Raw genomic sequence first — 24,979 nt, forward strand, 5'->3', positions numbered from 1 at the left:
TGAGGAAAGTAAGCTGATGAAGACTGTTATGCAATCATTAAGTAATAAGCTTCATCAGCAGCAGCTAGTGCTTGATGTATTTTTGCCCTGGGCTTTGCCTCTCATGCTGCTTACAGGCTAACCATTTGATTGGTGGAGCATGTTGGCCCTGACACAGCCTTAGAGGATCATTTGAGACACTACTCAGGACAGAAAAACCACATCAACCTCCTCTGCATGGTTAATAGTGGGAACAAATAATCACATATCTATCAATGAAAACAAATGTGATTGTAAGTAGAGTCAGTGCATTATTAATACAGCAAATTACATAGCATTTTTTTTATTATTTGGTTACTCTACCATTATTATATAAAGCACAATAACCATATTCATTAGTATGTGCTATTTGCTAGATTGATATAAATGTAGGTTATATAAAACCAATTTTCAGTGGAATATTCCTTTAACTACCTACCAACAATCTCTAACCTCCCTGGGTCGAGATTGTACTAAATCTTAGATAATAATGGCACAGATGTGTTGTAAGTGTTAGTATTACATACCTCCTCAGTGTATTTGCCCACATAGGAGTAAATCTCACTTAGAGAGCTCATGGAGTTGAACTCGTTCATGTGCATCCTGGACTGTTCTGCTAAGTAGGCATTCATGTCCTGGTCGCTGATCGCTTGCATCTTACTAATGTCGGAGTAGTACCTATTAAAAGAGACAGGGAGGAATAAAACAAAGCATACACATTTGGACTGTTTTCTTCTGAGAATATTGTTAAAGGAAACACCCAGTGGTGTGTTTTAATGTAGATAGTGCTGCTGTTTTCCTTGGAGCTCATTACTCCTTGCAGTGATTTACTGCAGTTCTTCAAAGATATGTAATATAAGATAAAAGATAATATAAAGATATAATACATGTAGCACAGAGGCAACAAGTGTGTTGCATAGTTACATGACTGAAATGGAGTCATAGTAGAAACTGACAGGCCTTAGATTTCAACCTTGAACACCACAACAGAACACATACACACACACTGCATTAAGGTAAGTGTAATCAGTCATTGTCAGCAGCAGCTGTGTTACCCCTATCAACTATGTTAATTAAAGATGGTTATTTACATATTAAATTCCTGTAGCTGCAGCCGCTCGAGGACAGGCCAGATCTTTGGCTGGATAATTCTGGGCATGTGCGAAGGAGAGATGGATTTGCCAGGAAGCAAGTCTTTAGAGCAAACTGAGCAAAGGAAAAGGCAGGTGGGTGGTGCTCATAGCCTTTGCAAAGAGGTCACGCACACATCAACACCTGTTCAGTGCTGGAGGGCAGTTGTAGGAGCTCCTAGCAGGGGATTGTTGGTGTGTTTGTTTTAGGAAAGAATTTTACAAAAACGTTACAAAACTAAAATCCCATGCTTTAAAAAAGTGCTGTGAGCTTAGTTCCAATAACAATCCAATATTAGCCCAAGACTTGGACTGTTCTTTATAGTCCTAAAGATAATGAACTCTGCAGCATTTTGTGTTGATAAGCTGGCATGTCAGTTGTTTCTTATGTGTCTTACAGGATAAAGTTACCGGCCCGTTCTGGGAACGGCAATGTCCATACTAGCAGCCTAAAATCTCGTATTTTATCTGCTTTTATATTTTTAACTGTTTTTAACTGCTCTTTAATGTTCAATTTCTTATACTGCACTGTAACTTTTATTCTCATATTTGATCTGATTTTATGTTTTTATGTAAAAGACTTTGAATTGCCCTGTTGCTGAAATGTGCTATACAAATAAAGCTGCCTTGCCTTGCTGTCAAATAAATATAATTTGAATACAAGCAGCCTATAGTACATCTTAGATCTTTATTTCATAGTTGCCTTAGTGCAAATCTGCAAGAAAGATCTATAAAATCCATAAAATGTTAGCTTTGGAAATACACTGATCCATATGCAAATACTGTTGTAAACAAATAATGTTATGACAGCTGTGATGTATTTGTTATTGTCTGGAGACCATCAATTCCCACATCAAATTCAAGGCAAGTGTCAATATCTTCACTTCACAGCCCCAAATGAATAACATGAACATACTGTAGCCAAGATATCTCTGTGGGATATCTTGGCTCTATATATATATATATATATATATATATATATTACCTAAAACTGTAGATTGAGTTTAAATTTGTTCTGTCTCTACAGAGAAACACTGTAGAAGCATCAGCAGAGATTTCCTTCCTGAGACACAGGTTTCCACTAGCCTACTCTTTAGGTAAGAATGTCCTTTCTTTAAGCTGCAGCATAAAGGAGAGAGAGGAGGAGGACATCTCTTCCTCTACAGTATTCACTTCCCTTTGCAGCCTTCTTTCATAGCTGCAGCATTCTGCCTTTAAAATCCTCTTCCTGTCATGACCCTTACTTTGGCATGGTTGGACAGCAGAGTGAAGCAGCACCAGATCAACCCTTAGTCAGTCACTACTATATTACAGAGGCTTTTCCAACTGAATAACGCAGTTCTACTGTGGGGTGTTAACTTGCAATGAAGGCATGATTCATGTACACAAGAGTACAGTGGGATGTTTCGTTTTACAGCTAACTAATTAAAATCAGTGTATTACTAGGGCTCCTGGGTAGCTCACCTGGTATAGCGTGTGCCCATATATAGAGGTTTACTCCTCGATGCAGCGGCCACGGGTTCGACTCCAACCTGTGGCCCTTTGCTGCATGTAATTTCCCCTCTCTCTCCCCTTTCATGTCTTCAGCTGTCCTATAAAAATAAAGGCCTAAAAAGTCCCAATACAGGCTTAAATGTTTGCTTGGGCAGCCCCATACAGTAGCTATATTCTCTGTCCACACTGATTGTTTTTTGCATTTGCATATCTTCTTACATTATCTATGTAAGTAGATAATGTATGTATGTATAAAGTATGTATCTATCTGAGTACCTCAGTAGATTGGCATTTATCACGTCTTTTATTCAGGACAATTCTTCTACCTGTATCTATGTCGTTGGTGACATGAATGCTGATGTATCTGATGCCAACTCTTTATTTGGTAATCATTCAATGCAGTTTTGTTCTGACGGTGCATTGATTTTATCTAGTAAGGTACTATTGCCGAATGATAGCTATACTTATATCAGCGAGGCCTGGCACTCTACTTCCTGGCTGGATCACTGCCTTTGTACAGTGGATGCCTATGACTCCATCGATATGATGAAGATTGGTTACGATCTGGCTACTATGGACCATATACCCTTTCTCATGGTGTTGGACAGGCAATTTACCAGTGTTGTTGCCTGTGGATAATGGCATTGATGTAGGGAAAATAAATTGGTCAAAATTGTCTAAGAAAGATCTTAATGAATAGTTCAGTCATCCCAAAAGATGCCTTATTGTGTCGGGATATGAACTGTAAGAATGTACAACACTGTAAAGATTTATGTTCCCTGTATGAGGCTATTGTGGAGTCTCTCGGTATCTCGAGCAGGCCTCTGTTTAAACAGGACAAAAGTGTGCAATGCTAAGCCAGGTTGGAAAGATCATGTAGAAGAGCTCCATGCAGAGGCCCGAAATGCTTTTAAAAAATGGGCTGAGTCAGGCAAAAGCAGGCATGGCCCCTTGTTTGAAAATAAGAAATGCACTAATGCTAGATTTAAATATGCACTTCGCTATATTAAAAGAAATGAAAACATTATGAGGTCAGATTCACTGGCATGGAAGCTGCAAAAAAATAATGTTAATGACTTCTGGAAAGAAATAAAAACTATGACTAATTGCAAAACATCTCTCCCATCTAATATAGATGGTGTGAGTGGTCCTGATGAAATTTCACAGTTATGGCGGAAACAATATTATGAACTGTTAAACTGTGTAAAAAGTAATCTGTTTGTAGTGGATAATGTAGAGTTTAATGATGATGTTGTTGTCACTTCTGCTGAAGTCAATGAAGCAATATTGAAGTTAAGGGATAATAAGGCCTGTGGTCTGGATAGTATTTCAGCTGAACATCTTAAACTTGCCAGTAAGAAACTGTGCCCTCTAGTTGCTATGTGCTACACAGGTTTTTTTGTTCATGGAGCGTTACCTGATTCTATGCTCTCTGTTGTGCTAGTACCAGTTATTAAAGATAAAGTGGGGAAGCTGAGCAGCTCAGATAATTACAGGCCAATAGCTCTGGCCAGTGTTATGTCCAAAGTGCTGGAGACAGTTCTATTGTGTAGACTTGAGAGGTATGTCCTGTCTACTGATAACCAATTTGGTTTTAAAAGAAAGCATGGCACTGATTTATGTATTTTTGCACTAAAGGAAATTTTAGATAAATATAATTCCACAATGTTCATGTGCTTCATTGATGCTTCTAAAGCATTCGATCGTGTTAATCATGAGAAATTATTTTTAAAATTGTCTAACAGTGGGGTCCCTGGATTTTTAATAAGAATCTTGGTTTATTGGTACTCGCATCAGACAATGAGAGTGAGATGGTGGAATGTTACATCTGTCCCCTTCCAAGTGACTAATGGTGTCCGCCAGGGCGGAATTCTGTCTCCTTTTCTTTTTAATATGTATATGAATGATTTGTCTTTGATTTAATGCATGTGGTACAGGTTGTAGAGTTGGTGACTCACTAATTAATCACCTTATGTACGCAGATGATGTGGTCATTTTTAGCCCATATAGTGCTGGTCTCCAACAGCTTTTGAGAATATGCACACAGTATGGTGCTGATTTTGATATAAAATACAATGCCAAAAAGAGTAAGATCATGATTATTAGAAGTAGAGAAGACAGACAGTCAACCTTCCCTGACTTCGATCTGTCTGGTACTGCACTTGGGGTGTGCAGTGAGATTACATATTTGGGCCATATTATTGCAAATGACTTGTCTGATGATAAGGATATCTACAGGCAGCGTCAGAAGCTGTACGCTCAAGCGAACATGCTGTGTCGTAAGTTTAGCATGTGCTCTGTATCTGTGAAGATCTCACTCTTCAGAGCGTATTGTACACCTTTGTATACTGCCTACCTGTGGTGTCGTTATAAGCAAGGCAGCATTAGAAAACTCATAGTGGCTTATAATGACAGCATGAGGCTGCTGCTGAGAGCTCCAAGAAGCTCCAGTGCAAGCCATATGTTTGTCAGTGTCGGGGTACCTACCTGCTCTGCTGTTTTACGTAACTTGATGTATAGATTTATGTGTAGGGTATTTGAGTCAAAAAATGACTTGATCACTGTTTTAGCTAACCCTGTACGCAGTTCTGTCAGATTTTCTTCCAGACTGTGGAACCATTGGCGAACATCTCTGTATGTCAGACACTGAACATTGTGGAAGGTTTTGTATTTTTGTATTTTATGTTATACTCTGTGTTTGTGTATTTGTTATTGTGAAATGGATCCCCCTGGGTCTGAAATAAAGTTTATGAAATATCCAAACATATCCATGTATGAATCAGCAATTTCCTCACACTTATTTGTGTTTTTTGTGAGACCAATGACACTAACACACACAGGACTAATGGGTACAGTCCTGAGCCTGAAGCTCCCCATTTGGTTCCACCCATTCAAGCAGCACACATATATTTTCGTCCCGAGGCTTGCCTTGTGACAAAGCTACCAACACAAATACTCAGAACTGCTTCACACTACCCCATCTTTTATTCAGGACCTTTTCGCCTCCCCTGCTGACAAATAAATGTAATAAAACTCATTTTAACATATTACCAGCTTCTACTGCTTGCTATTCCCCCCCCCCAACCCACACCCCCACACACACACACACACACACACACACACTGACTCCTCTGTACTTTAGATCTCATGCACTGGGCGTTCCCATCCATTCCCACTGTGTTGTAATTTGGATTGTATTTCATGGCCCATAGATCACAGAGCCACAGTCACAATGTGTGTGTGTGTTGGAATGAAACATGGCTAATGCAGATTTTCTGATGTTTTCACTCTCACACACTCTTCCTCTCTTCATCCATCTAGTGTTTGGTGTGTGCATTTATCAACAGCTCACCTCTCCACCCAGCTCTTGTAGCTGGGAATGTCCTTGGCATAAAGCAGCTTGTTGGAGGGTGAGTCCTTCCCAAGGCGGTGTTCTGAGGTGGAGCAGGAGTCCATGAAGGTCTGGGCCACCACAGACAGACAGGCATCTGTGATGCTGCTCTTATGTATATCGAACACAAACTGGGGGTTCTTGATCACATTTACCCAGAAACGCAGAGGTAGGCTGCAGGGAGGAGGAAAAAAGAGAACAAAGTACTTTAGTACTTTTATTTTTCATCACTGTTTAATAATGGTATGTAGGTGTGCTGCAGCCAATCCTGCAATCTATTCAAATGGGTTTTCCTTCAATTCGAAATGCCATGTTGTGGGGTGTTACCATAACTGAACTTGTAACAGAATGTCATCTGTTAAAAAATTTCAATAGGCTAATGAGACTAAATTACTTATGTCATTTTATGCATGTTGTCATTAAAATTACTTTTGCATTGATTGTTCAGTTACATCTCAGTGACAGAATGCTCAAATAGCCATGCAAAAACAAAGAGTGTAAAATAAAACAGTCTGTGTCTGGTTGAACTGCTCTGAGCCCAACGCAAGTGTCTTTGCTAGTTTCAGACCGACGCAGTTGTCAATTTCCCGTCCAGCGCCCACGTCGTTTAAATAGCAAATGCACCTGCGCCCATTTTTGCACCCATGGGCGTGCTGGTCTTACAGGTAGGTGTGTTCAGGTGCATTCTTGGCGTATTGTTATTTTGAGGCAGCGGGAAATGATCGCACCATTGACCAACAAAAACCTGGTCTAAAGTCAATAGCGCAGCATTTCATTGTTATTTTAACAGCACATTAGTAAAATGCACCTAGGCTCGTGTACAGTGTGCACACTATGCTTGTTACACAAACACAGGGAAGCGCAGCAGCACACAAACATGCTAAAGATTACAAATAAAAATATTACGGTGCAAATCCGCCATCATAATAGCAATGCGCCAAGGTACAAACGTGCCTGGCTTATAAAAGGAATGGGAGATGACACTCTGATTGGTTTATTGCATGTTACACCCAGAACACACCTGTGAATTAATGAAGACACTGAGGGGCCATCCACACGGAGACGCTTTTTGGTGCAAACGCACATGTTTAGCATCGTTTGGGCCCGACGAATCCAGTAAATGCACTGCCTGAAAATGCACTTTTTTGAAACCTGGTCCCAGGGTGAAAAAATTCGAAAACTTCTCCCTTTTGGCTTTGTTTGGACAGCGAAACCGCATACTTATCGTATCGATGATGTCATCGCCACGCCCCTCGACCTCTTACCCGTGGCCACTGACACACACACGACTGCGCTGAAGCTATAAGCGAGCATATCCCATCTCCATGGTCAAACAAGCTCACTTCATCTAAATAAATGTCTCTGCTCCCTGACACTTCCCTCTGCTCTGCCGGTCCTAGATTCTACACAAGATATATTGCTAACGTTAACAATTTTTGCGTTAAAACATCGCTAAAGCAGCTACGTTACGTTAACGTTAGCTGCTATGGTTATCTGTTTATAAAGTGGAAGTAGACAACTTAGCAACTAGCTAGCTAATCTGTCTGCTTATCAACTCCTTGAACGGATTATAGTAACTTTTAGCATGGCTTATTGTAGAAAGGCTACTGCAAGAAAAACGTGGATTATGCCAGCTAGCGCGCTACAATCATGTCCGATGGCAGACAGAATTGCAAAATAAAAAGCAATCCAACAGCACATTATACAATTTAAACAAAGACACATTTTCTTGCGGCGGCCTTTATAAAATGAGCAGTGGTGAAAGTTATTATTGTCCACGGATGTATTAAGAGAACGTTAGTCTAGCTAGTGATGTTATGATGGGAAGTGGAACTGACAATGCTCCTCTTCTCTGTTTTTTGGTGAATTTCTCTAGCAGAAACAGTGCTGCTTATAGGCCTGGAATATGGAGTAGCGTGTTGAGTCATTTACAAATGGATCCGCTTGGACGCAACTATTCTTGAAACAAATCCAAGGAAGATGGGTAAAAAAAAAATCGTTTTGGTAGGTGTGGACGTGGCCTAAGTACAACCATGCACCCGGCTACTTTTTTTCGCCGTCAAACTAGCAAAAGTGGATTTGGACACGCCCTAAACACACCTGCGCCATGCGCTTCACGCTGCGCGCTTAGATCGTTAACTAGGGCCCTAAGTCCGTAAATGCCATTTTTTATATTTGCTACAGCCTGTCAGGCAATAGACATGAACATATTATGCGCCAGATGGGGGACGAGGATTTATTCACTTTGCAAAACTAGTACACAGGCCCTTCTATTGCCGATGTGCTCCATTTGATGTGTGTGCTCAATTCAATAAAGCCTTTATCTTTAAAACCAGGTGGTGGCTGGCTCTAATTTTTTTTCCAGCAGTGTCCAGGGGTCCTTGCTGGGGGCCGCATAGTGACACAGTTCATATTGCTTTGTTTGTGCAAGTGGGTCCTATTTTGTGCCTGTCCAGAATAATAAAAATATACAAGTCTGTTTATTTGCTAGGCTTATTTCTGCCAAAATGAATAGATATAGGGCCATCTCTATCTGTGTGTTGCAGTAAAAGGGCTCAGGTGGTATTAAGAAAGTGTTATTTGGATCTCTATATCTTTACTGTTCTCTGGTCTATGTGCATTTTAGCTGATGGGGCAAAACTCAAACAGGAAGGACGTTGCAGTCTAACATGCATAGAAGTTTCTCAGTGTGGCACAATATCAAAGGATGAGGGGGAACAACAAAATGCAATCATTTAAATACCACCGGTGCTCCCCTACCATTCCACTAAGCATTTATCCTAGCACAGCCACCCACAAAGCCATTTATATGTACAATCTAACAAAAGAGGATTTGGACTCAAGAGGAAGGGAGAAAAAAAAACTGCATTATGACTACAAAATGAATCTAAGCAAATAATCTAGTGGGATTAGATGCATGGATCAAAGGGATATTAACACCACTGCTGTGCCGCCTTGATTGTTTACAATCTGCCCTACTGCCCTGTGCTTTGAGGTATGTGCTGTTTCAATGCGGCAGTGGACACTAAAATGATGAGGTTCCCCACGTGATTTTGTGCATTCAAAATAATCACCATAATAACATCTACATATTATCTATATGAAAATAGACAAAGCACAGAATTTTTCAACAGTTAACTCACGCTGAGAAGTTTTAAGAATGTTCAGTCCTTTTGGTCAGGGATTAGGTTAAACATCAGCTGCCAAGATCAAGGGCATCTCTTATTTTAGAAGAATTACGCTGGCCGAGTCAGAAGAAGCCCTTTCATTAAAAGACAACAAAGTGATGTAAATTAAAACTGATTTAGGTAAAGTGTTTACCCACTACTCTAACTGGAAGCATTATATACTAGAAAATGCATTTCCTGCAGAAAATGTTTGTGAATGCTGAACAGCTAAATTGCTAAACTGGATTGCTGGCATAATTGCACAAGAAGTGAGAATAGTGAAGTATGTCGAAAAAAGTGCTACAAAAATCTATAGTATAGTATGTCAAAAATAGTCATAGTATAGTATGCTGAAAAAAGAGATAAAAAGTCATAGTGTAGTAGGTCGAAAGAAGTCATAAATAAGTCATGTCAAAAAAAGTGATAAAGTCAAAAAAAGTCACAGTATCATATGTTAAAGAAAGTGATAAAAGAGTCATAGTATAGTATGTCGAAAAAAGTCATAGTATAGTATGTCAAAAATAGTCATAGTATAGTATGTTGAAAAAAGTCCTGAAAAAATCTGTATAGTATGACGAAAAAAGTGATAAAAAAGTCATATAGTAGGTCGAAAAAAGTGACAAAAGTCATAGTATGTCGAAAAAAGTCTGGAAGAACATGCAAAGTCCACACAAAAAGTCATAGTATAATATGTCAAACACAGTGATAAAAAGTCATAGTATAGTATGTCGAAAAAAGTGATAAAAAGTCATAGTACAGTATGTCAAAAAAGGGTTTGAAAATGTCATAGTATAGTATGCTGAAAAAAGAGATAAAAAGTCATAGTGTAGTAGGTCGAAAGAAGTCATAAATAAGTCATGGTATAGCATGTCAAAAAAAGTGATAAAAAAAGTCATAGTATGTCAAAAAAAGTCACAGTATCATATGTTAAAGAAAGTGATAAAAGAGTCATAGTATAGTATGTAAAAAAAAAGTGAAAAAAGTCAGTATAGTATGTCAAAAATAGTCATAGTATAGTATGTTGAAAAAAGTCATGAAAAAATCTGTATAGAATGACGAAAAAAGTCATAGTATAGTAGGTCGAAAAAAGTGACAAAAGTCATAGTATGTCGAAAAAAGTCTGGAAGAACATGCAAAGTCCACACAAAAAGTCATAGTATAGTATGTGAAAAAAGTGATAAAAAGTCATAGTATAGTATGTCGAAAAAAGTGAAAAAACTCATAGTATAGTATGTAGAAAAAAGTCATGAACAAATCTGTATAGTATGACGAAAAAAGTCATAGTATAATATGTCGAAAAAAGTCATAGTTTGTCGAAAAAAGTGATAAAAAAGTCATGTAGCTGTACGTACACACCGCCGCCGACTTGAGCTTCTAAAGATACCGGAAGTTATTCATTAATGGAAGCTGGTTTCTTTTTTTCTTTTTTTTTTTAAATAAATCTTTATTAAATCTTTACGATACAAACAGTAAAAACAAGCAAACGGAGTCATTAATACAGAAAAAACATAAGTCAAGAGCAGAGCCAGGGGGAGATTCAAATATATACATTAAAAATAGAGCATAACGGAATGGTTTTAGCAGCTTTCTTATTTTTTTGAATCATAGATGGTTTTGATGTACTGTTCCGTTTCCTTACCAAAAGCAATAAAAGAAAGTTTAGAGTTACTAAATTTGGCTTTGTGAATATGATATTTCCCTAAAATGATCAATAAATTAATTAGGTATATTTCTTTCTGTTTTTTACTTTTGTTGTCATGGAAACCAAACAGTACATCTTTCCATAACAAAGAAAAATCAGAGACAAGTTTCCAGAAAGTGGTGGTGTAGGGACGTTGCCAGAACAGGTGCACCATTGTTTCTGGACATATTCCACAAAAAGAACAGTAAACACATATGTCAAGCTCAAAGTCATAGTATAGTATGTCGAACAAAGTAATTAAATAGTCATAGTATAGTATGTCGAAAAAAGTCATGAAAAAAATCTGTATAGTATGATGAAAAAAGTCATAGTATAGTATGTGTCACATCTAGTCCCTGTGTCAAGTTTCTTTGTTTAGTTGGTTTCATGTTTTCTGTTGGTTTTCCCATTTCCTGTTTTATTTTGTAGTCTCTCTGTTCCCTTATGTGTTGCCATGTTTTACTTCCTGTCTTTTGGTTTTCCCGCATTTGTGATTGTCTGATATCTTTCACCTGTTCACCAGCCCTTGTGTCACCTGTCCCATTGTTATCCCTCGTTTACTTGTGTATTTAGTCCCTGTGCTTTCTGTGTCTGTTGTTGGTGGATTGTCATTTGTCGTCAGTCTTTTGTGAAGAGTTCTGTCCTGTGTGTTTTTGTGCTCCTGGATTTTTACCCGTTCCTTCCGTGTTCCTGTTTTTCTGGATTACTCACCAGCTCAGCTTACATGTTTGTAAGTCTCTTTGTGTTCTGATTAAATTATTATTATTTCAAACTGCTGCACACTCCTCGCCTTTCTGCACTTCGGTCCTAGCCTACAACCCTAACAGTATGTCGAAAGAAAGTGATAAATAGTCATAGTATGTCGGAAAAAGTGACAAAAAGTCATAGTATAGTATGTTGAAAAAAAAGTCACAGTATGTTTAAAAAAAAAAAAAGTTAAAGTCAGTGTAGTATGTCGAGAAAAGTGATAGTTATAGTATAGAATGTTGAAAAACAAAAGTAAGTGTATATATATATATATATAGTATGTCGTAAAAAAGTATAGTATGTCGTAAAAAAGTATAGTATGTCAAAGACAGTCTGGAAGAACATGCGAAGTCCACACACAAAGGCCCAGGCGAGACTGGGGATCGAATTGAGGTTCAGAGCTTGCAGTGCCTATTTGCAGCAATGCTAGCAAGTGAGCCACCGTGCCACCAAATATAATTTTTTTGAAAACCGTCATAGTATGTTGAAAAAAGTGATTTTTTAAAAAAAGTCATAGTATAGTGTGTCGAAAAAAGTATGGAAGAAGATGCAAAGTCCGCACAAAAAGTCATAGTATACACAGGTTTCCTGTTTACAAACATTACAGGGTGCGTGCGCATACCAGGGGCAGAAAGCCAGATTGGTGAGCTGGGGTCCGTTTCAGAAAGCAGGTTTAGTGAAAACTCTGAGTTTGTTAACCCTGAGATGAGGGGAAACTATGGGTTTTCTGTTTCAGAAAGAGAGGTAACTTAACCTCAGAGTCAGTTACTATGGTAACTGAGCCTGTGAACCTAACCTGGTCGGGAGCAGGGTTTCTTCTCACTCATTTCCTCATTCATTCAGTCTGTATCAGGCGCATTTTAATGCAGTTTATCTGCATGAATACAAACTTAATAAATAAAATTATTGTTAGGCAGATTATAAAACGTTTTTTTCTCAAACATGTCACGTCCTTTTGTCGATGATCCGTTGATGAAAAAGCAGTTTACGTCGGGAGATGATATTGAGCCGACTAAATGTATTTTCATTTCCACATTTTTTCACAGTCCATCAGATATGTAGGCTATGTAGATACCTTATCCGTCCTAATATCAGTTACATCCACCATCGTGGACACGCTTTAACATCCAAGCAGATTCTTCCATTTCAAAACATCACTACAGGTTGACTGTTTTTAGCAGCAGAGGTTGATTGTGGGCGAGAGGGCGACAACACTGTCGTGGTTAGCTTGCTGAAACTCTACTGCCGCTGTCTTGGCAACATTAGCTAATGTCCGCTAGCATACGTACAGGCTAACTATAGCCAGTTAGCTTTGTGTGTAACGTAATTAAAAACCCACCCATCTCGTAGGAGCGAAGCTTAATATTTCATTCAATAAAATTATGGTACAAAAGGAGCACTAACGCCACATGTCTTATGTTGACAGCGTGGACGCAGATATAAGAAACTCTGAAGGCAGTCGTAATATTGGCTAGGCTAACGCCGTTAGCGCTAACGTTAGCAAAACATCAGCGTAGCTTTAGCTAGCAGTCTAAACTTATCTTGAGTCCGGACCTTTAACTGTCTATGGTCTGGACTCGCGTACTACAGCCCTGACAGGCAGATATCACTTAGCTGAACAACTGAACAAGCTGCAACTTTTCTGATTGATACAATGGGAGCCGGATTCTTGCATATGACCCCAATCTGCCCTTCTTATGGCTTGAAGCCATAACCTCCGCCGGTTTTTGGCAAAATTATGCTACCCCTAGGTATGTTAAACATCAGGCACCCATCACTGGCTCTGTTTGTACAATTAACCACGCAACAACTCCTTGGCATTTTGACGCTATGCTGCTACTACTACCAGCTAGACGAAACACGTCTTCTTTCTGCCCCCCGGTTGCGTGCGCAAGCATTGATGACGTTGCAGAGAAATCCATGTATGTTGAAAAAAGTCATAGTGGTGGCTGGGTTAGCTCAGTTGGTAGAGCAGGTGTACAAATATAATGGTTTATGCTTCGACGCAGAAGGTCCAGTGTTTGAGTCCCACCTGTGATTTTCTGCATGCCTTCCCCCTCTCTCTCCCCTTTCATATTTAGTTGTCCTATCCATTAAAAGATATAACACGGAAATGCCCAAAAAATTCTTTTAAGTGATTAAAAAAATCACAGTATAGTATTTCAAAAATAGTCATAGTATGTTGAAAAAAGTCATAGTATTTCAAAAAGTGATTAAAAATGTATAGGTCGAAAGAAGTGACAGTCATAGTATAGCATGTCAAAAAAAGGCAAAGTCATAGTATCATATGTCAAAGAAAGTGATTAAAGTCATAGTATAGTATGGCAAAAAAGTCATAGTATGTCGGATAAAAGTGATAGCATAGAATGTGAAAGTCATAGTATGTCAAAGAGTCATGAAAAAATCTGTATAGTATCACGAAAGAAGTCATAGTATTGTATGTTGAAAAATGATAAGTCATGGTATAGAATGATGAAAAAACTTAGTATGTCAAAAGAAGTGATAAAAAGTCATAGTATAGCATGTCAAAAGTCATCGTATAGTAGGTCGAAAGAAGTCATGGTATAGAATGTTGAAAAAAGTGAAAAATATTCATAGTATGTCGAAAAACGTGATGGCATAGAATGTCGAAAAAAAGTCATAGTATGTCAAAGAGACCTGAAAGAAATCTGTATAGTATGACAAAAGTCATAGTATGTCAGGAAAAAGTGATAAGTCATAGTATAGTAGGTCGAAAGAAGTCATAGTATAGTATGTCGTAAAAACGTGATAGTATAGAATGTTGCAAAAATTCATAGTATAGTATGTCGAATAAAGTCACAGTATAGTAGGTTGAAAAAAAGTGATTAAAAAGTCAATGCTGAAAAAAGGGATTAAAAAGTTGTACTACAGAGTGTACAGCCTATTTTAAATCAACTAAAGTACTATCTCTCTACTAAAGTAAACTGTATTTACTTGCTAACCAGGCCTAGTTCTTAATATTCTGACAGGCACTATACTGCAAATGACAACAAAAGGAACACACAAGTACATCCACACCAACAAAGTCTCTGTGCATTCCTTTAATAGCATGTCTAACTGTCTCTTGCAGTTTGCACTGATTGGCAATTCTGGCACACAGAGCCAGTAAGCCTCTGAATCTGCAGTTGTGGGATGTCGTCCTATTCCTGCACATGGGCCTAATGAAGTTGCTTTGGTCACAGATGTTGTGATCCAGGGCATCCAATTCGAGGCATTACAGCACAAGCAGTGGACTGACCAAGCCTGACCTTTTTAAGGTTTAAAATTACAGCTGCTCCGCAGCGATGGTTCGGGGCCGAGTATTTTAAGGAGGAAAAGGAAAAAGCGGTGAATGGAGAAGAGGAGAAAAATGGAAAATACATGAGCGTTTTTACCAAACATTCCTGCTCATCGCGTTAATTATGCCCAAGGAACAGGCGTTAAGTGAGGGTTGATGAGTGGTATGTAAACTCTAAATCTCTCGCTCTGAAAACCACTATCAACCTTGTTGAGCTACAGCTCCCAGCTCTTAGAATTCCGTGTCTCTAATCCCCACAGCATAATACCAGAGTACACAGTGGCATGTTAACCTAGGACACAAACTAATGAGCTTATTTCATTTCAGACAGGTGTGTTGATGCTCAGAAACCTCTAAAACATGCAGGGAAGGTGTCCAAAGCACAATGGCTGATTAGGTATAAGATGGTAACCTTGTAACTCTTGGGGCTTAAACTCACAACCTTCGGGTCTGAAGGCAAGTGTTTACTTCAGTGAGCTATTGGCCAGGTGATGACACTTCTAGCTTCAACGGTTAGAAATGTATTCATGAGATGCAGTTCCCAAAATCTGGTGTCAACTGAAACAGAAATGTGGGAGGAGAAAGGTTTAAGAAGTCTTGCAGTTTTTGCTAAAAGTAGAGTGATGGACTTCAAAATTGCTACTGGGTAAAAGCAGACTACAGTTTCTTCTCTATTGGGACTACAGTTTGACGTACATTGCAACATTATAGCATGTACGGTTGATTTGTTATGAAATTTTAAAGTTTAGAATTTTAGATGGCTGCTGAAGGGCCACCATCAGGACTATTAGCATACAAATTGGACTGATTAAGTTGGACACTGGACTTGTGTGCAAATGTTTGAGTTTTCGTGCATGGGAACATGTATTTCTTAGAAAAAGGAATAATAATTAAAGCTGCAAGCAGCGTTGGACAGGCCCTCGCGCCTCTGCACGCGTTGGGGTTACTGACGGAAGCCGCTCCTTGCGACTGTGGTTTTGCGCGAGACACTCAGACACTGCAAATTGTCAATAATGAAAAGGGAACTCCCTGCTGAGTTCAATGATACCTTACACAAGACTCTACATCATACGGTTCATTAGCTGTGAAAGGGGGCATGGCCAAAGCATCACCAATGAATAAGGAACTCTCTGCTGAGTTCAATGATACCTCACACAAGGGTCTACATCAAACGGGTCATAAGTTATTAAAAAAGGGGCGAAAAGGCCCAACCTTTCATATGAATGGCAAGTTGTGGACCTTTACTGAACAAGCTGTATGTCCTGACAAAGGGCTAAAACTGAATCTAAATTCAAAATTTTCTGTAAATTAGACACCGTACAACTTTACTGATTCCAGCTAGATCAACCCTAATCGTCCTAGCAATGTCATTTAAAATCAGAGTGTATGCCAGTTTTGCACAATACTTAAAATTCTGTCTGTTGCATCCCAAAATGACAAACACGGTGCAGACAGAGACTCACACACACACCAAATACAGAAGTGTGTGGATGAGAGGAGATGGTGACACACTGCCGCTAATCCAAAAGATACCATCTGGAGATGCTCTTGGAGCCAGTGACTCATGCATGCACACACATACTGCACACACATCCAGATACACATTACAGCTCTGTCACACAACTCTGTCACATTTTAACTGAATTTTAACTCTCACAACTAAAAATCACAGACCCTTCATATCTTCAAAAACCTTGCTATGAACAAGGTAGCTTGAATAAAATTCAAGGGGCATAGGCTGGTGTAGCGTTAGTGCTATTGCTATCACTAGACGGTGAGGGATGACCCGGATTGTAAAGGGTCACAGATAATTTCCTGGGCTAGAATAAATCCTGGAGACCATCTTGTGGTCTCTCTCAGGTCTTAAGAGTGTGTGGAAACTGTGCTCTGAAAGCAAAAAATCCTGCTAAAATCCTACTAATACAACTATTTTCTATCAGCTATTATAGAAACGCAATACATTTACACGTTGTTGTTAGATATTACACGTACAAAACTGTTCCCAGTCTAATTTCAGTATGGGTTATGCAAATCAAACCTCTTTTATAAAGCTTCTAATAATACTGAAAACAACTAATTGCTAGTTACATCTACAGATATAATATGGCAATGATATAAGAAACAAACTTGTCACATGAAAACCTGATGTTGAGATAATGGATAATCCAGCATAAGGGCTACATCAGAGGATGTGCAGTGGAGCTCTGATGGTGGGGGAACCCTGGAGTGGAGGTGGGGGTAGTAGTAGGGCTCTGGCTGCTGTGATGGGTTGAAGTTAATGGTGTGTATGATGACAATGGGCCTGGTAGGTTTAATGGGACAGGGGCCCAGCATGGGAGGGGCCACTGGCATTATTATTCTCAATCATCAGACAAAATTAAGGCTTTTGTTGTAGCCAAGATTGCACTCTTTTGAGACGATTAAAGATTACGGGTAAGCACACACACTGAGTAGTGAAAAGATACAGGCATACAGTATGCACATCCCACACAGAGAAGACATCTATGGTGGTATCAGCACAAACTGTTGTGATGGTATGTTATGATAAATTGCTGTTCATTCACAGCCCTCTGGGGAGAGCCCATTCCATTAAAAGTCTAATGTAAAAGGGGACCCATTGCGCTCTCAGAAAACACTTAACACACTCTGCAAATGGCCCAAAAACACATAACAGGAAAAGGACCAAAATTAGGACCAAACCGTAAAGTAAACCCCTTCTTTATCTTCTCCCTATCAATTCCTCCCTCCATCTCTTGATTTTTTCCCCTTTATGCACATCCATTTTATCCTCCCATCTCCATGGTTCCCCTGAGCCTTGGGCTGAGTGAAGCATGCTGGGATCTTGGCAGAGGCCAGGAGGCTAATGAGATATTAGTGTGCATTTAACTCCCACTGAGTTCACTTTCCTTTCTTCACCTTTTCATTTTTCACCTCACCACATTCTGGTGATGTGCTGGTTATTTAACCCCTACCAACCTCTTAAGGTGGGCTCACAGAGGTCAGTATGGTCTAAATTAATCAGCAGATATTAATTTAGAGGTGTACTTCCTTCACCTGGGAGTGTACCATGTCACTATGGACATTTTCACAGTGACAGGTATTTTTTGGCCCAGTTATTCATGATAATAGTTGGAGAATCTTGGCAGCCAATTGGATTAGCCCCTCGTGGTTAGCTTTAATGAAGATTACACGCCCCTGTGGTTAATGGATATTAGGAAGGGAAGAGGCGTGTGGTGAAGCTTGGCACTGACACAGGGCAATGCCATGTGAAATGTGCCAAAATGTACTGCATTAAATTACAGTGCAGAAAGAAAAGGTCACAAATGGACCCAAAGGAAGCACGCTGGTGTACAAATAATAAATCAATTTTGTGTCCGTAAAAGATCCAAGGAACTGCCTCACCAGTTTCCTAAGGGCTCCTGACCAAAGCCCACTATGTTTTTGTGTGTATGCACGTTTCTGTGATTGCAGGTATGCTAAAACTGCTCAACTCACCAGTTGCTTTTCCATGTGTGTCGGACATGCGGGTCGTGGATGTTGTGTTTGTCAGCCTGCTCATCCAGGAAGTCAAACATGTATTTGATGGCCAGTGGCAGGGCACTGCCTCGATGGGCTGTGCTGAAGATGGTCTCAAACAGGTCATCCACAAACTTCTGTAACGTACCCTACAGAGGAGGGACAGGAGACATGGAAAACAGATTATATGAAGGTATTTTTTTCATTAAATTACAGAAATAACAAAACCAATAGTGACTTTATATAGAATATGAAAATGTACAGTACTATAAAAAGCTCCAGTCTTTGTGAGTCTATAATTTCAGTATGTTAAGCCAGTATCTATGTTGAACCGGACCCACAGAACCAGTGAATGAGATTGTCACTTTTTGCAACATACCAATGCCTAAAGTTGAAAGGCAGATTGGTAAAAACTTGTGTATAGTTTTCCTGTGTGAGTTTATGAGTTGTGTCAGCCAGGCTGCAGTGTTTATGTGTGTGACTCCTATCTCACAGACCTGACCCCTAAATCTGCTTGCAGCTTTGATGGGGAAATTGTTATTTCACAGCTGACGTTTAATAATATCTGGGAACAGGAGGCGCATCTCCTAAACCTCTTTGTGCTGCCGGATTAGCTCCCACACTGCACCATTGACCCTAATTTGATTTAATGTTGGCGACTTTAAGGAGGAGGAGGAGGAGAACAGAGAGGAGAGACAGAGAGTGAGAGAATCTAATCCTCTTGTAAAGAATGAGCTGATGGGATGCACAGGAAAAGGCGAGAGTGAGGGATGGAAATGAAACGACAGAGGTTTCCTATAAGGAAAAGAGGCCATTGACTGTGGCAGATGAGGTGTGTACAGGCACTGGCAAATAAAAATCCAATTTGGGTTGGAGCTGGTGACCGAATCACAGAGTCAAGAGAGGTAGAAGAGAGTGGGAAGTGAGAATCCTGTTATTCCGAAAATCACAGCCATAATTCTAATGTGGCCCACATTCCCGACAGCTTATCGTTTTTCTATGAAGATGGAATTACACATCTCTAAATCAAGCCCACATGTCTTCCAAGTGACAGTCTGCATTAGCTGGTGAGGGAAGACCTAACATTTGGTGTGTGCATGCATTTATGGGTGCAGTTAACAAAAACCTGTATGTGTGCCTGAAATTGCTGAGGCTGGGACATTTTACGTCATCCTCTATCTCAAGGGGGACTTGTGCATCAACACTGTCATCATCACAGGAGTCTCTTGTTCCCTGGTGGAGCTGAAACTGCCAACACATCCCCCACCCACGACCATCTACCCTGTTATTAGACCGCACTCTGTCATCTGAATGTTTTGATGCCATCTGCCTCCACATTGAAATGAGAGGAAAGCAAACAATCAAAACGTTGGGGATAGCGCTGGAGCAGAAACGGAGAGATAAGGGAAGGTGACGCATGAGGGCGAGATGGACACACACACTCTTGAGTCTACAAGTGAGGAAAGAAAATGCAATCCTTCCCAGTGCCCCTCCACACACATGAACAGACCCTGTACCCACACTCAGTCAGAGTGACACTGATGGAGCTAATACGAGAGACGTCAGCGGCGTTGCCAGGGAGAGGTATTTATTGGCAAGGTGAAAGCCAAACGCAGTCAATTACACTGCCTGTCTGCCCAATCATTTCTCACATGGAGAGATGGCCGACCAAGATAAACTGGTTATTTCACAAAAACAATACATCTGGAAAGACGATGTGCTGTCTGCAGTCAGAATCCACCTTCCTGCACTCAATAGAGCGGCTCACAAAGGCCGAGAGCTGACGTGCACCATGAGTGTGGAGGGCTATATACAGTATGTGTCATGGTGACAGCTGCTCCTGCATCCTATTCTGCTGTCTCCAGCTTGTTTGTTTATTAGTTTATTTGAAATGTTGCTTATTGTGTACTGTTTCACAGACACTCTCATACCTCTCTTGCCCTGTTGTTGTTGCTGTCTCAGTCATCTGCTTTAATTGATCACCTGATTTCGCTCATCTACCCACACATCTGCACATGCATTAGTTCTCCAAAGTATAAACAGAGGTAAGTGTTCAATTGTTTGTCACAATTTGTTATTTCAGAATGACAGTGGATAGACAGGAAAGGTGGGGATGACATGCAGCAAAGGGCCACAGGTCGGATTCAAACCCGGGCCGCTGCAAAGGCCTCAGCCTACATGGGGTGCACGCTCTTACTGGGTGAGCTAGAGGTCGCCCCGACTATGTCACTTTTCTTTAAGAAGAAATAACACATTGTTCTTCTTAAAAATAAAATTTGAAATAGGAAATCAAATGCACTTTTCTTAGTTCAGTACATTTGCAGGGTTTTCCCGGTACAAACTTAGTCTTGTATGACCAGTAGGTTTTGATTGCTTATGCTAGATAATGTTGGCAAACTTTGTGTGTGTGTGTGTGTGTGTGTGTGTGTGTGTGTGTGTGTGTGTGTGTGTAAGGCACTCCGTTTCAGACTCCTGTCACTGCAAATTTACATCACATACACAGAACTGAGTTGATGTTCTCTATGTGAATTGCTAAACAAAGGCAGGCAGGGGATCAAAAACATACTAAATGTTCCTGAATCAAAACATTATAGTCTGACCATTTTCAGATCGTAGCCTCTCTCTGTTTTACCTTCTCTGGATGTCTCTGTCTGTGTCTGATACAATGAATGTCTTAATGCAAAAAAAAGAGGGAGAATGTGATTTAGGAGTGAATTGGAAATTTTTATTCAGCTGTTGGATCAAAGTCACATTTCCCTCCAAACCAAATTAACTGCTTTTTTTCCCTGGAGGCCATTGTCAGAAGGCATATTCAAAGAGACATATTTCTATTTTTGCCTGATTATTTTTTTATTACAGAAACTCCTTGGCTAGCTTCATGGATCTTTTCCTTTTTACCCTTTTTGATATGCTGCCATGTCAACGCAACAGCAATGAAAAGAGAAAACAAACAGAACTATCTGTTTTCTCTTTCTCACCTGAGGGGATAGAGGAATACATTTGAATAATCTTTCCCACTGAAATGACTCATCCAAAGTAAATATGAATATTTAAATAAAGTGAGTGTTTTCTGAGTCATGGTAACAAAGGGTTAAGGTCATGGTGACCTTTTACCTGCTGAACTGCTTCAAGACAAATCATTTCCATATACAGTAGTTAAAAAAATAGAACTGTTGGGACATAGAGTTGAACTTTTTTCTTTTGCTTTTAAATCATACACAAAATGTAACTGATTCAAATAAAGAGTGACTGTAGCATGAGAAATAAATTACAACATGACGAGATATATTTTCTGGCTCACCTTGGTAGCCAGAAGTCGTGTCAGGTAGATCTCAGAGACCATCTTGCTTCCACGGTCACCCTCCTTCTGGTCTCCGTGCTCATGGTTCTTCACTAGGTGCCAAACCTTGACCCCACTCTCCAAGTCAGGAGTGATCATAGGAGTACGGGAACGCAGGCTATCGGGGCTTCCAGTGTACTTGATCATGTTCTCTGTGAAGAACAACATGCATTAGTTCATTAGTACTGACATAACTGATCAGACAACCACAATGTCCAATCAGTGTATGTGTTTCCTTTGAGCATCAGTTAAGCTTCTATTGGTTTGTAACTTCTTACTACAATATACAGTATAATGTGAATGTATGTCATCATTTATGTACACCTATAAAGGTGTGTAAACTGTATGCTAAATTAAAAGCTAGATTTTGTTGTTTTCTCTACCTGCATCAGAAAGATAAGCTCATCAGAAAGAGAAGGACACTGAGAAGAAACGAGACACATTTAAACCTTAACCAAGGCAGAGTGTGAGGTAAACAAGAAAAAAAGAAAATACAAATCTGCCGCTTCACCAAACAGGCAAGGAAAGCCATAACCTGCATGTCAGCAACAGAATAGTTGTTTGGCTTGTGGTTTCCAATTTACAGGTCTGGGAGATTGCATATGAAACTTTTAGAAAGTGTACATGGTTAATTTGTCATGGCTTCTTCTCACAGGGACAAGACATGGCATTGGCGGCTGACACAAAATCGAGTAGGTGTCAGACGAGATGAAATATGTATAGCCCACCCAATGGCCGGAGTGGCGATGACATTTCCAAACACATGGCTCAATGAATGTTTACACAGTGTGAACAAATTGATCAGTGGGTGCGGTTTGGAGAGAGGAGTAAAAAAAAAAGTGTTTTTCACCGTGACAGAAATCAATCTGTCTAGAGAGAAAACTGGGAGGAGTGTATGGGGGAGAGAGAGTTCAGGGAAAAAGAGACAGCTGGATATATCAGATACAGAGAATGTGTGTGTGTATGTCTGTGTGTCGAATGTAATTTAATTACAGTATCATCAACTGAAAATGCTCATCTCTCCTAATAGACGTGTGGAGTTCCCCAAGGCTCCATTCTGTTTAACATCTACATGCTTCCACTGGCTCAGATTATGGAAAACAACAACATAAGTTACCAAAGTTAAACTTTCCTAAATTAAATGAAGAAAAAACTGAGGTGGTTGTTTTTGGAGCAAAAGAGGAACGATTAAAAGTGAGCACTCAGCTTCAAACAAAAATGTTAAAAACAACAGACAAAGCCAGAAATCTTGGTGTAGTCATGGACTCAGACCTGAATTTCAACAGCCACATTAAGACAATTACAAAGTCAGCCTATTATCACCTTAAGAATATATCAAGGGTTAAAGGACTTATGTCTCAGCAGAATTTGGAAAAACTTGTCAATGCTTTTATCTTCAGTAGACTTGACTACTGTAACGGTGTCTTTACAGGTCTCCCTAAAAAATCAATCAGACAGCTGCAGCTGATTCAGAATGCTGCTGCTCGTGTCCTCACTAAGACCAAGAAAGTGGATCACATCACCCCAGTTCTGAAGTCTTTGCACATGCTTCCTGTCCCTCAAAGAATTTATTAAAAATAGACCTTTCTTTTTTATGCTGCCTTTCTTTAAATAATTGTTTATTTCTTATACTGCACTGTAACTTTTATTCTCATATTGTTTTATTGTTTTTAACTGTTCTTTAATGTTTTATGTAAAGCACTTTGAATTGCCCTGTTGCTAAAATGTGCTATACGAATAAAGCTGCCTTGCCTTGCCTATAGGGCACTTCGGTGAGCAACATTTAATTGTAGCTTTGTTATTTTATTAAAACCAAATATTCTCTGCAGGACTTGTGTTACTTGTATTTCCTGACTTGTACTACCTGACTAATTTTTCAAGGACACTGGACACGTGTGACACCAATTGTGCTGTTTTTGAGGTGGTATGGATGCAAGAGGATGTGAGCTGGCTCTTCATAAAAAAAGGTATAGGAGTGGAGTACATTCATTTTGTTTTAATGATTTATTCAAGATGTTAGAAAGCTGAGGGTGATGCAGAGTCAGGGATACACAGGAGAGATATTTCTGGTTGGATTCTATTCTGATCCAGCTTTACACAAAGAAGGTGTTATTTGTCTGGGGTTTCTTTGATGAAAACATTACATCAAAGACACAGGTTTCTCCTCACTGTCTGACTCAACATGTTACAGTGTTTGTCTTAATATCTGTACTTTCTCCACAACTTTCTCTCCTGCTCCACTCTTCCTCCCCCTTTTCAGCAGCTACATTAAATTCAGCCTTCTCTTTTTCTTCCCTATCTGGCCTTTGTACGCACAGAGAGTTCAAAGTCACTCTCAAGTACCACACCAGTTGTAAAGTGGATCACACTTGCGTTTGAAGAAAAAAAAAAAAATCCTGGAGGAAGATATTCCGGGCCTCCACCCTCCCTTTTCTGTTGCACCACTCAACTTGTCCTATCTGGTCAAATTTGGAGCCGCAGAAGCGAGGTGAGAGCGTATGGAGATGAGGCGATGCTAATAATGTGGCACCACATTTGATGTGTCTGAAGTGTTTGTGGCTAGTGAGGCTGGCCCTTTGATCAGCATCTAACTTGATGGTTTCTTAGGTTCAAGGAGACGTAGAGCAGACGGACAGGCGGAAAAAACACTGGCACACGGAAGGACACACTTTGGAGTCTAAAGAGGCCAGAACAACAGATGAAAAGTCTATTTGGTCTCTTGTTATGTTTTAGAAATCCTTTCAACCTCTCTAAAAGTGTGTCTTGTCTTTCTCTGTCTGTCAGTGTTCATGCAGGGTCCAGTGGATGCTCATCAACAGATGGTGGGAGCATCCACTGCCACGGGATCAGATAGTTTTCACCTCTCCCATACTTTTTCTAATAATAGGTATTTTATAGACATATATTTTATATTTGTATTACTGTGATTTGATTGATTGAAATTACTTTAAATATTTTGTAAGTGTACTTTTGCTTACTGTATAAGAATTATATATGTCGTTTCTACCGGTGTGCCTGGTCTTAGGTATGTTGGGAAAGTGTCTTTCTGACACAGATACAACTGAAACTTGTACAGAAACGTGTCGGCTTACCATATTTACTTGCAGAAGTTCGAGACACGGTGGAGTTGTTTACTGAATTGTAGGCTGTAACTTGCTTGGGAACCAAGGCCATTACTGCATTATCAGGTACCTGAA

At 39.7% G+C, this 24,979-nt stretch overlaps 1 protein-coding gene across 1 annotated transcript in view; it reads right to left on the minus strand.

Annotated features, from left to right (window-relative positions):
* The window catches only part of plxna4 (plexin A4), a 236,484-nt gene that overhangs the window by 495 nt on the left and 211,010 nt on the right, over nt 1-24,979 (minus strand). Inside the window, exons 27-31 of the mRNA XM_078242869.1 lie at nt 24,875-24,974; nt 21,744-21,934; nt 18,422-18,591; nt 5,995-6,207; nt 546-696 (exon numbers count right to left, since the gene is read on the minus strand). Coding sequence (XP_078098995.1) covers nt 546-696; nt 5,995-6,207; nt 18,422-18,591; nt 21,744-21,934; nt 24,875-24,974 — 825 coding nt within the window. The remainder of the gene's footprint in view (nt 1-545; nt 697-5,994; nt 6,208-18,421; nt 18,592-21,743; nt 21,935-24,874; nt 24,975-24,979) is intronic.

This window comes from Sander vitreus, chromosome 23 (genome assembly GCF_031162955.1).
Source record: "Sander vitreus isolate 19-12246 chromosome 23, sanVit1, whole genome shotgun sequence".
NCBI classification, from domain to species: domain Eukaryota; kingdom Metazoa; phylum Chordata; class Actinopteri; order Perciformes; family Percidae; genus Sander; species Sander vitreus.